Source organism: Taeniopygia guttata, chromosome 25, assembly GCF_048771995.1.
Source record: "Taeniopygia guttata chromosome 25, bTaeGut7.mat, whole genome shotgun sequence".
NCBI classification, from domain to species: Eukaryota; Metazoa; Chordata; class Aves; order Passeriformes; family Estrildidae; genus Taeniopygia; species Taeniopygia guttata.
In genome coordinates this window covers 7,177,537-7,194,309 of record NC_133050.1, presented here as the reverse complement: position 1 = coordinate 7,194,309, position 16,773 = coordinate 7,177,537, and the positions used below count along the sequence as shown (strand labels likewise).

Sequence of the window (16,773 nt, the reverse complement as noted above, 5' to 3'; positions counted from 1 at the left end):
GTCCTTTTTCCCCACCTTTGGCATTTGAGGGGGGTCCTGGAGGGTCCCTTTCCCACCTCGACCCTCCCCGACACTCTTGGGGGGTCCCTGTCCCACTTTGGGGGTCCCCTGGGAGCTCCTATTTAATACTGGAGGATTTGAGGGGGGTCCTGGGGGTCCCTTTTCCCCATCCTGGAGCATCTGAGGGGGGTCCTGGGGATCCCTTTTCCCCACCCTGGAGTGTTTCAGGGGGGTCCTGGGGGTCCCTTCCCCACCCCAGCCCTGCCCCGCACTCGGGGGTCCCTCGCACGGGGGGGGTCCCGGGGGGCTCAGCACTCGGGGGGCGCCCCGAAGGTGCGGCGGCAGTCGGAGGCTTTGGCGCTGGGGGGCTGCGCCCGCCGCCGCCGCAGCTCGTCCCGGCCCAGGGCCCCGCTCAGCCGCCCCAGCGCCGCCCGGTACCGCCGGTCGAAGGCGGCTGGGGGGGGTGGGGGTCAGCACGGGGTGCCCGAGACCCCCCAGTGCCCCCCGAGACCCCCCAGTGCCCCCCGAGACCCCCCAGTGCCCCCCAAACACACCCTGAGAGCCCCGTGTCCCTCCGTGTCCCTCTGTGCCACCCCCAGTGCCCCCTGAGACCTCCCAGTGTCTCCTGAGACCCCCAAACACACCCTGAGCCCCCCGAGACCCTCAGTGCCCCCCAAGACCTCCCAGTGCCCCCTGAGACCTCCAGTGTGCCCCAAGACCCTCCAGTGCCCCCCAAACACACCCTGAGCCCCCCTGAGCCCCCCGAGACCCCTGGTGTCCCCTGAGACCCCCAGTGTGCCCCAAAACCCCCAGTGTGCCCCCCAAGACCCCCCAGTGCCCCCCGAGACCCTCAGTGCCCCCCTGAGCCCCCCAGATTCCCCCTGCACCCCCCAGGTGCCCCCCAAGTTCCTCCTGAGCCCCCCAGATGCCCCTGAGCCCCCCAGGTACCCCCCAAGTTCCTCCTGAGCCTCCCAGCTGCCCCCTGAGCCCCCCAGTGCCCCCCAAGACCCCCAGTGTGCCCTGAGACCCTCAGTGCCCCTGAGCCCCCCAGATTCCCCCTGAACTCCCCAGCTGCCCCCCAGCTGCCCCCTGAGCCCCCCAGGAGCCCCCAGCTGCCCCCTGAGCCCCCCAGGTGCCCCCCAGATGCCCCTGAGCCCCCCAGGTGCCCCCCAGGTTCCTCCTGAGCCCCTCAGGTTCCTCCTGAGCCCCCCAGATTTCCCCTGAACCCCCCAGGTGCCCCCAAGATGCTCCTGAGCCCCCCAGGTGCCCCCTGAGACCACCAGTGCCCCCCAAGACCCCCGGTGTGCCCTGAGACCCTCACTGCCCCCTGAGACCCCCAGTGCCACCCAGGAGCCCCCCAGGTTCCTCCTGAGCCCCCCAGGAGCCCCCCGAGCCCCCCGAGCACCCCAGGAGCCCCCCAGGTTCCTCCTGAGCCCCCCAGGTGCCCCCCATGCCCCCCGTTCCCCCCATGCCCCCCGTTCCCCCCGTGCCCCCCGTTCCCCCCGTGCCCACCGATGTCCGTGTGCTCCCGGCCCAGCGCCGCCAGCGTCAGGAACAGCAGCTCCCGGTAGATGCTCCTGCAGGAGGGGCCGTCAGGGGGTTTTGGGGGGATTTGGGGGATTTGGGGCTCAGGGGGCTGTGTGGGTACCTGTGCGGGGCGCGGGGGGCTCCGGGCGCTGTGGGGGTCTCCAGGAGGAGCGCGATGGCTTTGTGCACCTCGTTCAGCCCCACGTGCGCCAGCAGCGCCTCCAGCAGCGGCAGCGACAGCGGCGGGGCCGGGGGGGCCCAGGGCTGCAGCCGCGGGGGGACGTTACCTGGGGGGCACAGAGTGTCACCCCAATACTCAAATCACCAATCCCCAATCCCCAATCCCCAATCCCCAAATCCCCAAACCCCCAAATCCCCAAACCCCCAAACCCCCAAATCCCCAAACCCCCAAACCCCCAAATCCCCAATCCCCAAACCCCCAATCCTCAAATCCCCAATCCCCAAATCCCTAAATCACCAATCCCCAAATCCCCAAATCCCCAATCCCCAAATCCCCAATTCACCAATCCCCAAATCCCCAAATCCCCAATCCCCAAATCCCTAAATCACCAATCCCCAAATCCCCAAATCCCCAAATCCCCAATCCCCAAATCCCCAATCCCCAAATCCCCAAATCCCCAAATCACCAATCCCCAAATCCCCAATCCCCAAATCCCCGGGGATGTTACCTGGGGGGCCCAGAGTGTCACCCCAAATCCCCAAATCCCCAAATCCTCAAATCCCCAAATCCCCAATCCCCAAATCCCCAGGGATGTTACCAGTCCCGTATCCTAAATTCCATCCCCCCAATCCCATCCCCAAACCCCCACCCCAATCCCACCCCCATTCCCACATCTCCATTCCCATATCCCAATTCCCACCCCCCCATTCCCACATCCCCAAATCCCACCCCCCAATCCCATTCCCAAATCCCATATCCTCATTCCCATACCCCATCCCCACATCCCCAGTCCCACCCCCCGTCCATATCCCACATCCCAAATTCCACATCCCCAGTCCCATACCTCATTCCCACATTCCCAAATCCCAGCCCCCATTCCCACCCCCCCATATCCCAAATCCCACATCCCAAATCCCACCTGCCACATCTCACATCCCACATCCCAAATCCCAAATCCCACATCCCACATCCCAAATCCCACCTCCCACATCCCAAATCCCAAATCCCACATCCCCAGTCCCATACCTCATTCCCACATCCCCGAAACCCAACCCCCATTCCCACCCCCCCAATCCCTCATCCCACCCCCCCCACCCCAAATCCCACATCCTCCATCCCAATCCCACCCCCCATTCCCACATTTCCAAATCCTAAATCCCACCTCCCACATCCCACACCCCAAATCCCATCCCCCATTCCCACCCGCCCCAAATCCCAAATCCATTATCCCACATCCCCAAATCCCACCCCCCAAATCCCACCCTGCATTCCCACCCCCCAAATCCCAAATCCCACCTCCCCCACCCCCGAAATCCCAAATCCTATATCCCAAATCCCAAATCCCACCCCACTCCCCCCATCCCGCGCCGCTCACTGTGCATTCTCCAGAGCACGTAGAGCGGGGGGCAGCTCTCGGGGTCTGCGCTCAGCACGTCCCACAGCAGCCGCACGCGCACCCGGCCCGGCTCGGGGGGCTGCAGGCGGGTGGGGAGGGGGCTCAGCACCGTGAACCCCCCCAGGACCACCCCAAAACCCCCCAAACGCACCTGGGGGCGGCGGGGCGCGTGCTGGGAGCCCAGCAGCAGCAGGGGCAGGTTGCTGGGCAGCGCCAGGCGCTGGAAGTACCAGACCAGGTTCCAGAAGATGATGGGGTGGCTGTCCACCAGCTCGGGCCGCGCCAGCAGCTCCGCGCCCTCGTTCTCCAGCAGGCTCTCCAGCTCCTTGCGCAGCACCAGCGGGCTGACGTAGGCGAAGGCCACGCGCTCCCGCCGCCCCGGCGCCTGTGGGGCGGGGGACACGCGTGGGACCCCCGAACCGGCGGGGAGGGACGGCCCCGGCCCGGGCCTGCAGTGCCCCGGGGCGTGGGGATGGGGGAAAATCCCGAATTGTGGTGCTGAGGGAGCCCCTAAACAGCCCTGCAGTGCCCCAGGGCATGGGGATGGGGGAAAATCCCCAAATTGTGGTGCTGAGGGACCCCCTACACAGCCCTGCAGTGCCCCGGGATGTGAGAATGGGGGAACCCCCAAATTGTGGTGCTGAGGGACGGCCCCGGCCCGGGCCTGCAGTGCCCCGGGATGTGGGGATGGGGGAACCCACAAATTGTGCTGCTGAGGGAGCCCCTACACGGGCCTGCAGTGCCCCGGGACGTGGGAATGGGGGAAACCCTAAATTGTGGTGCTGAGGGACCCCCTAAACAGCCCTGCAATGCCCTGGGATGTGGGGATGGGGGAAAATCCCCCAAATTGTGGTGCTGAGGGACCCCTGCCCAGGCCTGCAGTGCCCCGGGATGTGGGAATGGGGGAAAATCCCCGAATTGTGGTGCTGAGGGACCCCTGCCCTGGTCTGGAAACCCCCGAATTGTGCTGAGGGACCCCCTGCAATTCCCCAGGATGTGGGAATGGGGGAAAATCCCCAATTGTGGTGCTGAGGGACCCCCTGCAGTGCCCTGGGATGTGGGGATGGGGGAAAATCCCCGAATTGTGGTGCTGAGGGACCCCTGCCCAGCCCTGGAAACCCCCAAATTCTGGTGCTGAGGGACCTCCTACACAGCCCTGCAATGCACCAGGATGTGGGAATGGGGGAAAACCCCCAAACTGTGCTGCTGAGGGACCCCTGCCCAGCCCAGCCCCACCGTCAGGGCCCCCCGACGACCCCAAATCCCGAGTGGGACTGTCCCACCCCCAAATCCCGAGTGGGACTGTCCCACCCCCAAATCCCGAGTGGGAGGAGGGAGCCCCCCGTTCCCGCCCCCTCCCCGGTGTGCCCCGGTACCGGGGGCTCGGCGCAGCCGTTGCAGAGCTCGGGGGTCCCGTCCAGCTCCAGGCAGCGCCGGCGGTCACTGAGCACCGGCCCCTGCGGGGAGGGGGGCACCGGGCCGGGCCCGGGGGGGCTGCGGGAGAGACGGGGGTCACGGGGGTCACGGGGGTCACGGGGGGCACGGGGGTCACGGGGTGGGGGGCACCGGGGAGCCCCCAAAACAGGGAGGGAGGGAAGGAGCAGAGGGGAGCAGCGCGTTGGGGACACCGGGAGGGCAGGGAAAGGGTCCCGGGGGTGTCGGGGTTGTCCCAGGGGTGTCCCAGGGGTGTCCCGGGGGTGTCCCGGGGGGTCCCGGGGGTGTCCCAGGGGTGTCCCAGGGGTGTCCCGGGGGTGTCCCGGGGGTGTCCCGGGGGTGGCACCTGGGGGCCCGCCGGAAGTCGCGGATCTCGATGCTGAGGAAGGGCACGAAGGAGCGGGAGCAGAAGGGGCAGCAGGTGTTGAGGTTGGAGTCGTCCGAGGTCCAGCCGGCCATCAGCTCCTCGTCGAACACCAGCGCGGCGCAGCCCGGGCAGCGCGAGCAGCTGGACAGCAGCACCTGGGGGCAGCAGCAGTGCCCCTAAAATGGGGTGTGCCCCCAAAGCCGAGGTGTGCCCCTCAAATGGGGTGTGCCCCCAGAGATGGGGTGTGCCCCCAGAGATGGGCTCTGACCCCTAAAATGGGCTCTGACCCCTAAAATGGGCTGTGACCCCTAAGATGGGGTGACCCCAAAGATAGGGTCTGCCCGCAAAGATGGGGTCTGTCCCCTAATATGGGCTCTGACCCCAAAGATGGGGTCTGTCCCCAAACCTGGGCTCTGCCCCCCAACCCCAAGCTCTGCCCCCAGCCCCCTGTGCCCCCCAGTGCCCCCCAACCCCGCCCTGTGCCCCCCCACCCTGTACCCCCCTCACCTCCAGGGCGGGGGGCTCTGTCCCCGCTGCCCCATCCGCGGGGGGCTCGGTGGGTTTGGGGGTCCCGCCGCTGCCCCCCGAGGCATCGGACAGGTCCAGCTCGCTGCCCAGGGACACGGAGCTCTGGGGGGGGGACACACGGGGGGTCAGCGCCGGGACCGGGACACCCCGGTGCCCCCCCGGTGCCACCCCAGCCTCACCTCGGACGCGGTGGACTCGGGGCGCTCCCGGGGCCGCAGGAGGCTCTCGGCGGGGCTGCGGCGGGACGGGGGCTCCGCTTCCCGCGGCTCCGAGCCCCGGCGGGCCCCGAGATCCCGGGGGGGCTCCGCGGGCCGCGCCGGGGGCCGTTTACCGGGGGACAGCAGCTGCTGCAGCTTGGCCGCCAGCCCCCGGCGAGGGGTCGCCGCCCCGGGACCGGGACCGCCACCGGGACTTCCACCGGGAGCATCACCGGGGCTTCTACCGGGGCTTCCACGGGGACCATCACCGGGAACATCACCGGGACTTCCACCGGGCCCCCCGGCCGGTCCCTCGTCGCCGCCGCTGTCGTCGGTGCCGATGTCCGAGAGGCTCCCGTCGGTGGAACCGGGGGGTCCCCGCGGTTGCGGCGGCGGCGGGGGCGGGGTGGGGGTCCCGAGGAACCGGGGGCTCTCCCGGGCCGCCCCCTCGGCGGGGAAACTGAGGCTGCCGCTCTTGACCAGGCGCGGGGCCGCGTCCCGCAGGCTCCGGCCCGCCCAGGTGGTCTGGCGCTGCAGCGGGGGGCGCGGGGCCGGGGGGGCCCGCTCACCTGCGGGGACAGAAAACACCCAAAACACCCCAAATTATTCCGGGCATGGGGATTGGCGGGTTCCATTTGTGGCTTTTGGCGTTCTTCTTCCCTCCTGAAAGCTCTTTCTTACTGCAGACGGGCTTTCTGATGGTCCAGGTACATTTGGTGTCTTGTTTTATTTTGTATTTGTATTATTTTTGTTATTTTAAATGCTTCCCTGAGGTTTTTTTGGGTCTTTGAAATACCTACTTTGGAGGAAGTAGGTAAAATGTAGGTAAAACACTTAAAATGTACGGGGTTTTGGGCTAGGTACAACAGAGTGGGTTTTTTACTCATTTTTACTCAATTTTTTTACTCATTTTTGGTTCACTTTAGCTTTCACTGCAGCGAAATTTTGTGATCATCTAGCTACACTAGCAATAAATTTTGTTCTTGTGTATCCTGACAGGATTTATATTCCTGGGCTTTAGATGTGTCGGGTTAACGAACTCATGCAGCTTAAAAAATATTGTTTTCTTCAGTTTCTACTTGCTTAACCTTGGTTAGGGCCCCTTGACCCCCATAACACCCCCCAAATTTTGGTTATCCCCCCATAACACCCCCATAACACCCCCCAAACTTTGGTTATCCCCCCATAACACCCCCCAAACTTTAATTATCCCCCCCATAACACCCCCATAACACCCCCAAACTTTGGTTAACCCCCCATAACACCCCCATACCACCCCCCAAATTTTGGTTATCCCCCCATAACACCCCCCAAATTTTGATTATCCCCCCCTAACACCCCCATAATACCCCCCAAACTTTGGTTATCCCCCCATAACACCCCCCAAACTTTGGTTAGCCCCATCTAACACCCCCTAAACTTTGGTTAGCCCCCATAACACCCCCATAACACCACCCAAAATTTGGTTATCCCCCATAACACCCCCATAACACCCCCATAACACCCCCCAAACTTTGGTTAGCCCCCCATAACGCCCCCAAATTTTGGTTATCCCCCCATAACACCCCCATAACACCCCCAAATTTTGGTTATCCCCCCATAACACCCCCATAACACCCCCCAAACATTGGTTAGCCCCCCATAACACCCCTAAACTTTGATTAGCCCCCCATAACAGCCCCATAACACCCCCTAAACTTTGATTAGCCCCCCATAACACCCCCCAAATTTTGGTTATCCCCCCATAACACCCCCATAACACCCCCAAACTTTAATTAGCCCCCCATAACACCCCCTCCCCCAGAGGGGATCAGGCCCTGGCAGCAGGGGACAACCCCAGGGGTCTCCCCCAGACCCCAGAGACACTCGGAGGGACCCAATCACCCACAAGGGGACCGAGGCGGGTGTGAGTGGGCACCGACCCCCCGTTCCCCCCCACCCCTCACCTCGGGGGTCTCTGTTGGCGCCCCGGCGCTGCCGCTGCCGCAGGGGCTGCCGGAACTGCGCCGCTCCCAGCACCACGTTCCGCAGCTTGGCCCAGCGCAGCCGCCCGCCCTGCGTCCCCGCCGGCCACTTGCTCTCCAGCACCGCCTGCCAGGGGACATGGGGGGTCAGCAGCGCCCAGGGGACCCCCCGGGCCCTCCTCACCCACCCAGGGGCGCCCCTCGGGGTCACCTTGTTGTAGTAGCCGTAGGTGACGGTGTTGGGGACGATGCCGGCGCGTTTCATCTCCAGCAGGACGCGCACGGACAGCACGGGCTCGCCGTACTGCCCGCAGAGCTGCATCAGGATGCGGTAACACACCTGGGGGGGCACCTGCACCTCAGCCCGGCCCCAAACCCACAGCCAGCCGGCCCCAAAACCCACAGCCCACCGGCCCCCAAACCCACAGCCCGCCGGCCCCAAAACCCACAGCCCGCCGGCCCCAGGACCACCACGCCAACTGCTCACCCAGAGCAGCGTCCTCCCTTCCCGGACACGCCGCTCCAACCCTCCCAAAGCCTGGCCGCCCTTTCCAGGAGGAATTTCCCCAAATATCCCCCCTGAGGCTCCCCCGGCACAGCCTGAGGCCGTTCCCGCTCTGTTCCCGGGAGCAGAGCCTGACCCTGCCGCTGTCCCCTCCTGCCAGGAGCTGTGCAGAGCCGCAGGGTCCCCCCTGTCCTCCTCTTCTCCAGGCTGAGCCCCTTCCCAGCTGCCTCAGGAGTTCTCCGTTCCCTCCTCCTGCTGCTCCAGCCCCTTCCTCATCTCCTGATGCGCTCCAGCCCCTCCCTGTCCCCGCTGCCCCAAGCACTGGGCACAGCACGGCTGCTCCCCGCACATCCTCTGTACATGGGGACTCCAGTGCTCCCATCCCATCAGCAGATCCCGTCCCATCAGCAGATCCCATCCCAGCAGATCCCACCCCATCAGCAGATCCCATCCCATCAGCAGATCCCATCCCATCAGCAGATCCCATCAGCAGATCCCATCCCAGCAGATCCCATCCCAGCAGATCCCATCCCATCAGCAGATCCCACCCCACCAGCAGATCCCACCCCACCAGCAGACCCCTTCCCAGCAGCAGATCCCATCCCAGCAGCAGATCCCACCCCATCAGCAGATCCCACCCCATCAGCAGATCCCACCCCATCAGCAGATCCCATCCCATCAGCAGATCCCATCCCAGTGACAGATCCCATCCCAGTGACAGATCCCATCCCATCAGATCCCATCCCATCCCATCAGCAGATCCCATCCCATCAGCAGATCCCGTCCCAGCAGCAGATCCCATCCCAGGGGCAGATCCCATCCCGTCAGCAGATCCCATCCCATCCCAGCAGATCCCATCAGCAGATCCCACCCCACCCCACCAGCAGACCCCATCCCGCCAGGCTCCGGGGCAGGACCCCACCTCATCGGGCAGCACCACCTTGTGCTGCTCCATCTTGCGCAGCACGTCGTAGGCCAGCTGCAGGGCGCGCAGCTTGGCGGGGGCGGCGCGCACGTGGGCGGGCAGGTACAGGAACCAGAGCCCGTAGCAGTGCCCCAGCAGGCAGCGCGCCCACAGCTCCGGCACCGCCGACGACTTCTGCGCCACCCGCTGCGCCACCTTCATCTCCTGGGGACGGGGGAGTGGGGGATGAGCCCCCCGAGCCGTGCCCAGGTGGGCACCTGGCCGGGTGTCGCAGCTCAGAGGCACCCGTGGGTGTTGATCCAGCTCACGGGGACACCCAGCCACAGGTTGTCACACCTGGGCAGGTCACAGATCATGGGGACACCCGGCCAGGTGTTGTCCCAGTGCCTTTGAGTGTTGTCCCAGCTCACAGGGACACTCAACCTGCCCAGATGTCACAGTTCAGAGGCACCTGTGAGTGTTGTCCCAGCTCATGGGGACATTCAGCAACATATTGTCCCACCTGGGCACCTGGCTGGGTGTCAGAGCTCACAGGGACACTCAGCTAGGTGTTGTCCCACTCAGGTAGGTGCCCAGGTGTCCCAGCTCATGGGGACACCCAGCCAGGTGTTGTCCCAGTGCCTCTGAGTGTTGTCCCAGCTCACAGGGACACCCAGCCACATATTGTCCCACCTGGGCAGGTCACAGCTCATGGGGACACCCAGCCAGGTGTTGTCCCAGTGCCTTTGAGCATTGTCCCAGCTCACGGGGACACCCAGCCAGGTGCTGTCCCACCCCGGCAGGTGCCCAGGTGTCACAGCTCACAGGGACACTCAGGCAGGTTTTGACCCACCCCAGCAGGTGCCCAGGTGTCCCGGGCAGCCGTGCCCAGGTGTCCCGGGCAGGTGCCCAGGTGTCCCGGACAGGTGCCCAGGTGTCCCAGCAGGTGCCCAGGTGTCCCTGGCAGGTGCCCAGGTGTCCCAGCCAGGTGCCCAGGTGTCCCCGGCAGCCGCCCAGGTGTCCCAGCAGGTGCCCAGGTGTCCGGGCAGGTGCCCAGGTGTCCCAGCAGGTGCCCAGGTGCCGTCCCTCACCTGCTTGGTGCGGCGCGGGGCGGGGCTGCTCGGGGCGCTGCTCCGGGCCTGGCACAGCTGAGCCAGCAGCGGGTCCCGGGGCGGCTCCAGCAGCTCCGGGCGCAGCGTGGGGAACCCGTCATACCTGGGGGGTGAGGGGGCACAGGTCAGGGGGGTTTGGGGAGGGGGAGACCCAGGGAGGCCCCCCGGGGGTCTCACCTGTAGCGGGCGGGGGGCTCGGCCCCGTCCGGCCCCGCCGGCTGCTCCGGGGGGGTGATGAACACCGTGTGCTCCCCACCACGGGGGTCGTCCAGCTCCATCAGGGGAGTGTCCTCGGGCTTCTCCAGGTCCACCTGCACCTGGGGAGGGGCAGAGGGGCGTGGCAGGGACACGGGGACACACCTTGGGACACAGGTGTGACAGGAACTCGTGGCAGGGACCGAGGGACACACGAGGGACACGCGCAGGGGACACGGGGACGCACCTTGTCGACGCAGGTGTCGAAGAACTCGAGGCAGGGCTCGCGGTCGCTGGCGAAGGAGCAGTCCTCGATGAACTGCGTGAAGAGCTGCGTGCGCAGCAGCTGCCCGTAGAAGCGCTGGTACGCCCGCTCCCGGGAGCGCAGGAACCCTGCGGGACACGGGGACACGGGCTGGGGTCATGGGGATGGGGTGGGACCCATGGGGTGGGATCCATGGGGTGGGATGGGATCCATGGGGTGGGATGGGATCCATGGGGTGGGATCCATGGGATGGGATCCATGGGATGGGATGGGATCCATGGGATGGGATCAATGGGATGGGATGGGATCCATGGGATGGGATGGGATCCATGGGGTGGGATCCTTGGGATGGGATCCATGGGATGGGATCCACAGGATGGGATCCATGGGGTGGGATGGGGTCCATGGGATGGGATCCATGGGATGGGATGGGATACATGGGATGGGATGGGTGGGATGAGATCCATGGGATGAGATGGGATAGGGTGGGATCCATGGGATGGGATGGGATCCATGGGATGGGATGGGATGGGATGGGATGGGATGGGATGGGATGGGATGGGATGGGATGGGATGGGATGGGATGGGATGGGATGGGATGGGATGGGATGGGATGGGATGGGATGGGATGGGATGGGATGGGATGGGATGGGATGGGATGGGATGGGATGGGATGCACAGGATGGGATGGGATGGGATGGGATGGGATGGGATGGGATGGGATGGGATGGGATGGGATGGGATGGGATGGGATGGGATGGGATGGGATGGGATGGGATGGGATGGGATGGGATGGGATGGGATGGGATGGGATGCACAGAATGGGATGGGATGGGATGGGATGGGATCCATGGGATGGGATCCATGGGATGGGTTCCATGGGATGGGATGGGATAGGGTGGGATCCATGGGATGGGATCCATGGGATGGGATGCACAGGATGGCATGCACAGGATGGGATGGGATGCACAGGACAGATGGGATGCACGGGATGGGATGCACACAACAGACTGCACAGACCAGGACGGGACAAAGACCAGCCACAACCAGCGGAACAGCACAGCACAGCCCTCACAGGGACACAGCCCGGGCCCACCCCCCACCACCCGCCCCTTGCCCACGCACCCTGCAGGGCGAAGAGGCTGCCGGCGTCGCGGCCGGCCGGGGCGGGCGCGGGGGCGATGGGGCGCAGGAAGGAGCGGTACCCGCGCAGGGCGCAGGCCATGAAGCGCAGGAAGGCCGCCCGCGCCTCCAGCTCCAGCTGCGCCCGGCGCGCGCCCGCCGCCTCCGCGTCGCTCAGCACCAGCTCCGGCGGCTCCTCCTCGCCCGGCGCGCTCAGCACTGCGGGGACAGCATGGGACGGCGTGGGGAGCAGCGCCGGGGAGTGAGGGAACGACCCCGCAGCGCTGATCCCACTGGGAAACGTGCCCAGGCCAGGGGGGCATTTCAGCCTTTAACCCCAGCGGGTCGCTCCCAACTTGGTAACAGCACAAGTGGGGGATGCGGTGACCCCCAGCCCCCCAGCACACCCCCAGGACCCCCACTCACGCTCGTCCAGCTGCTGGGACAGGCTGTGCAGCGAGGCCAGCAGCACCTTGCAGGGCCGGCGGGGCAGCGCGCGCGGCGACAGCAGCTTCCGCTCCTCGCTCCTGGGGGCACAGGCACGGGGCAGGGCGGGACCCCCTGGGACCCCCTCCGGGACCCCCCGGCACGGCCCACCCGCCCCCGGCCCTGGGGACACTCACTGGAAAATGGTGTTGGTGTCCAGGTCGACGAAGATGACGTCGCGGGGCGGCTCATAGAGGTCGAAGTAGCTGGAGTGGATGCCTACAATGAAGGGCACGGGGGCACACAGCACGTCAGCCAGCGCCAGCGGGCACAGCGGGATGTAGGGGCACTGCCAGCGCAGGGGGAAGATCATCTGGGGACAGGACGAGGGCGGTCAGCGCCGCAGGGCCCCCGCCAGGCGGGTCGGGGGGCTCAGCGCCGCGGGGTGGGGTCTGCAGAGCCGTGGGAGCGGGATCGCCGACGGTGCCGTGGGATCGGGGTCCCCGGCACCACGAAACGGGGATCCCCGGCACCACGGCACGCGGGTCCCCGCGGTGCTACGGGATCCCCAGCGCCGAGGGGCGGCGATCCCCACTGCCGCAGGACCGGGGTCCCACGCCGCCACTCACCGCCACCAGGGCTTCGCCCACGCTGGTCAGGACATCAGGGCGTAGAGAGTGGATGAGCAGCTTCTGCTCGGTGAGGACGGCCACCAGCAGCGCCACGGCGTTGTCGGGGCCCAGGTTCTGCAGCAGCGTCAGGAAACTGGCCCCGCTGCGGGCGGGGACACCGCCCGGTCACCCACGGCCCCCTCCCCACCCGTCCCCCCGCAGCAGCGGCCCCCAGCCCCACCTGAGCGGCAGCGGCGAGGACACGGGCCGGCACAGCAGCAGGCTGTCGTACGGGGACATCTGCGGGGACACGGGGCCGCGGTGGGGGACGCAGGGACACGCCGGGCCGGGCCGGGGGTCTCTGCGAGCCCCCCCCGGGCAGGGGACTGACCTGGACCAGGATCCGCGGGCGCTGCGGGGACGGGAAGGGCACGTTGTGCATGAAGTGGGAGATGTGCCTGCGGGCGGAGCGGCCCCGTCAGTGGGGCACGGGGCACAGACCGAGCGCCCCACTGAGCCCCCCGAGCCCCCCGAGCCCCCCGAGCCCCCCTCTCCGCGCTCACGTCTCCAGGGGCAGCACGTGGGGGCCCGAGATGGAGTAGCGGTAGATGAACATGAGGAACTTGCGGAAGACCTCGAAGAAGGGCCAGTGGGACAGGACGCAGATGCTCTTGCGGGTGTGCAGGGAGCGCCCGGGCACCGGCCGCCGGTCCACCACGCTGAGCAGCCCCAGGCGCAGCGCCTGCGCCTCCGACAGCCGCTCCCGCGGGAACGCCTCGTGGAACTGGATAGCGGCACCGTACACCTGCGGGGCACGGCCCTCAGGGCACCGCGGGCACCGGGAGCCCGCCCCGCCAGGGATGGGAGCCCCGGGCACCGGGATCCAGGTCCCACAAGGGATGGAACCCCGGACACCGGGATCCCTGTCACATAAGGGATGGGAACCCCTGGCACTGGGATCCCAGCCCCACAAGGGATGGAACCCCTGGCACTGGGATCCCTGTCCCATGAGGGATGGGACCCCTGGCACTGGGATCCAGGTCCCACATGAGGGATGGGATCCCCTGGCACTGGGATCCCTGTCACATGAGGGATGGGACCCCCTGGCACTGGGATCCCTGTCACATGAGGGATGGAACCCCTGGCACCGGGATCCAGGTCCCACAAGGGATGGGACCCCCTGGCACTGGGATCCCTGTTCCACAAGGGATGGGAACCCCTGGCACTGGGATCCCTGTCCCATGAGGGATGGGACCCCCTGGCACTGGGATTCAGGTCCCACAAGGGATGGGACCCCCTGGCACTGGGATCCCTGTCCCATGAGGGATGGGACCCCCTGGCACTGGGATCCCTGTCCCATGAGAGGTGGGACCCCCTGGCACTGGGATCCAGGTCCCACAAGGGATGGGAACCCCTGGCACTGGGATCCCAGCCCCAGAAGGTGCTGAGACCTGAGGACCCACCCCCTCCCACAGCACTGGGGACCCCCGTCCCACACCCCCCGAGCCCCCTGTCCTGCCGTGCCTTGTCCCCCGAGGCGCCGGTGAGGACGAAGGTGGAGAAGACGGGCAAGGGGTACTTGGTGCCCACGGGCCAGCTCTCGATGGTGGCCCCCATGGGCAGGCAGAACACGGGCACCGACTCGGGCAGCGGGAAGGACTCGCTGTCCTGCTCGGGGTAGCGGCTCAGCAGCCCTGCACGGACACACGGACACATGGACACCCGGACACCGGACACCGGGATCAGCCCCCCAGGTCATCTCACCCACCCCAATGAGGAGGGGGCAGCCAGGTGAGTGCCCACAGCTCCACCAAACCACCCCCCAAAATTTCCCCTCAGTGGGAAACCCAATTGCCCCCAACCCTCAGGAAGAGACCCCACTGTCACCCCAGTAAGGGACCCCACTGTCACCCAGTAAGGGACCCCACTGTGCCCCCTCCCCAGTAAGTGACTCCAGTCCCCAAAGCCTGGCAAGGCCCCCCAAAGGGGTGCTGGGGCAGCTGAAGGGCCCCACCTTGTGCTCCCCAAACCCCCCTGAAGACACTCAGGGGCTCCTGCACCTCCCCCAAATCAGCCCCGCACCAGCTGGAGGAGATTAATCAACACAGAAAATACTTTTTAAAACTAACAACGACACTAAACAACTCTGGCTCCCCCTGGGAGCACCCAGAACCCCCGTCCCGAGCTCCCCACCTGCCTCGTAGACCAGCGTGTTGTCCTTGGCCACGGCGATCTTGTAGCACAGGAACAACGCGGGGCCCCACTGCAAGGAGGGATGGGGGTTTTGGGGGTCAGCAGGGGCTGGGCACCACCCGGGGGGGACAGGAGGGACCCTCCAAACCCACCATGCTGGTGTTGAGGTTCTTGTCCACGCGGCAGAAGGTGTGGGGCGTGCTCTCGCCCTTGCTGGGCATCACCAGGCAGATGTCGGTGACCCCCAGCGTGTGGTGGCCGGGGGGCTCGGCCGCGCGGCGGAAGGTCAGGAACGTGCGCTGGTGGCCCGGGGACCCCGAGGCCAGGTTGGCCGAGCGGCTGTAGGGGGTCGTGTCCAGGATCTGGTAGCCCGGCTTCGGGCGGTCCTTGCCCTCATAGTGCACCCTGAGAGGGGACAGGGGTGAGGGGGACCCCAGGACTGTCAGCGGCACCTCCGGGCTCTGTCCCCAAACTGTCCCCCCAGCCTGGGGCACCCCACGGGGCCGCTGTGACCCAGAGCGGGACTCGGGTCCGTCCCCACTCACCCCAGCTCGATCAGGGGGGGTTTGTCCCTCCCGCGTTTGTAGCACAGGAACATCTGCGGGTTGTTGAGCAGCCCCGCGTTGAGGTCCACGGGGTGGCCCGAGGTGCTGGTCTCGATGCAGGTGAAGCCCTGGGGCACCTCCTCGCCCTGCGAGCGGATGATCACGGCCACGTCCGTGATGGGCTCCCCGGGCCGCGCCGGCCGCGGCTGCTGCTCCTCCTCCAGCGCCCGCGACGCCTCCGCCAGCCCGGCCACCACGAAATAATCCACGAGCTGCGGCGGCTTCTCGTCCGACATGGCTGTCACAGCATCTGCGGGGACACGGGACGTGCCACCGGTCCTGCCGTGCCACCGGCCCCGCCGTGCCACCGGCCCCGCCGTGCCACCGGCCCCACCGGCCCCGCCGTGCCCCCGGCCCCACCGGCCCCGCCGTGCCACCGGCCCGGGGACCCCCCAGCCCTTCCAGCCACCCCCTCCCCAGCACGGGCAGTGCTCGGAGGAAGAACCCCCGCCCTAAAGCCCCCCCGGTTTTGGGGACCGGCTCCTTCCCTGCGCCCCCCTGTCCCCAGCACCCTCCGCAGTGCCCCAGCCCCGCGGTCCCCGGAGCGGGAAAGGGGAAGGAAACGAGCGCCAGGCCCGGCCCCGCGCACCGGGGCGGCGACACGGCCGCGGCCCCACCGCCGACACCCCGCAGGGCCCCGGGGCTGCCGCCGGGACGGAGCCCTGAGCCCGGGACGGAGGTCACGGCCCCGGCCCGAGCGGTCACAAGGCCGGGAGCGGTCACAGCCCCGGGGACCGGGCGGTCAGAGCCGCCTGGGGACACCGACAGCCCGGGCTGCGGTCACCTCCTGCGGCCCTGTGCCCCCGGGGGACGCTCGGTGCCCGTGTCCCGCCGGGTGACGCTCCCGGAGGGTTCCCCATGCCCGCGGCCGCCCCGGTGGTTCCCGGCGGGGTCCGCATCCCGGTGTGCCCCCCGGTGACTCCCCCACGCACCGGCCCCGCAGCCCCCGCAGCCCCGCGGGACCCCCGGCCCGGCCCCCTCCCGGTTACCCCCTCCCCACACCGGGGCCGGTACCTGCGGGCCGGGCCGGGCCGGGCCGGGCCGGGGCCGCGTCTTTGGGCTCCGCCGGGCCGTGACCGCGCGGCCCCTCCCGCGGCAGCGCCCCCTGGCGGCGCGGAGGACTCCGGTACCGGCAGCCGCCGCCCCCCGGGACCCCCCCCCCCGATCTCCAGAACCCCCCAGATCACCCCAAAAAAACCCCGGGACCCGCAGGAGACCCCCCCGACCCCCCGGGAAACTCA

The 16,773-nt window shown here is 67.4% G+C and overlaps 1 protein-coding gene across 1 annotated transcript; it reads right to left on the bottom strand.

Annotated features, from left to right (window-relative positions):
• Position 1: 1 nt before the first annotated feature.
• On the bottom strand, positions 2-16,641 carry DENND4B (DENN domain containing 4B). Its single transcript, XM_072918409.1, has 27 exons — positions 16,547-16,641; positions 15,473-15,782; positions 15,080-15,332; positions 14,928-14,997; positions 14,259-14,428; positions 13,298-13,539; positions 13,126-13,192; positions 12,976-13,034; positions 12,753-12,897; positions 12,321-12,496; positions 12,124-12,224; positions 11,701-11,916; positions 10,558-10,703; positions 10,293-10,432; positions 10,095-10,218; positions 9,022-9,228; positions 7,806-7,934; positions 7,577-7,721; positions 5,613-6,199; positions 5,413-5,535; positions 4,885-5,060; positions 4,481-4,598; positions 3,256-3,489; positions 3,084-3,183; positions 1,649-1,814; positions 1,513-1,577; positions 2-454 (listed from the first exon to the last, which is right to left on the bottom strand). Exons 2-27 carry the CDS (start codon positions 15,766-15,768, stop codon positions 309-311), a joined length of 4,401 nt encoding a protein of 1,466 aa, XP_072774510.1. The 5' UTR covers positions 15,769-15,782; positions 16,547-16,641; the 3' UTR covers positions 2-308.
• Positions 16,642-16,773: the final 132 nt, after the last annotated feature.

What these genes read in the sequence shown, in the direction of transcription:
- DENND4B (XM_072918409.1), bottom strand. Translation starts at nt 15,768, where the DNA reads ATGTCGGACGAGAAGCCGCCGCAGCTCGTGGATTATTTCGTGGTGGCC. An exon ending in CCCCCCCTGATCGAGCTGGG is followed by an intron (nt 15,333 to 15,472) that starts GTGAGTGGGGAC and finishes GTCCCCTCTCAG; the next exon opens with GGTGCACTATGAGGGCAAGG. An exon ending in TCGACACCTGCGTCGACAAG is followed by an intron (nt 10,433 to 10,557) that starts GTGCGTCCCCGT and finishes GCCCCTCCCCAG; the next exon opens with GTGCAGGTGGACCTGGAGAA.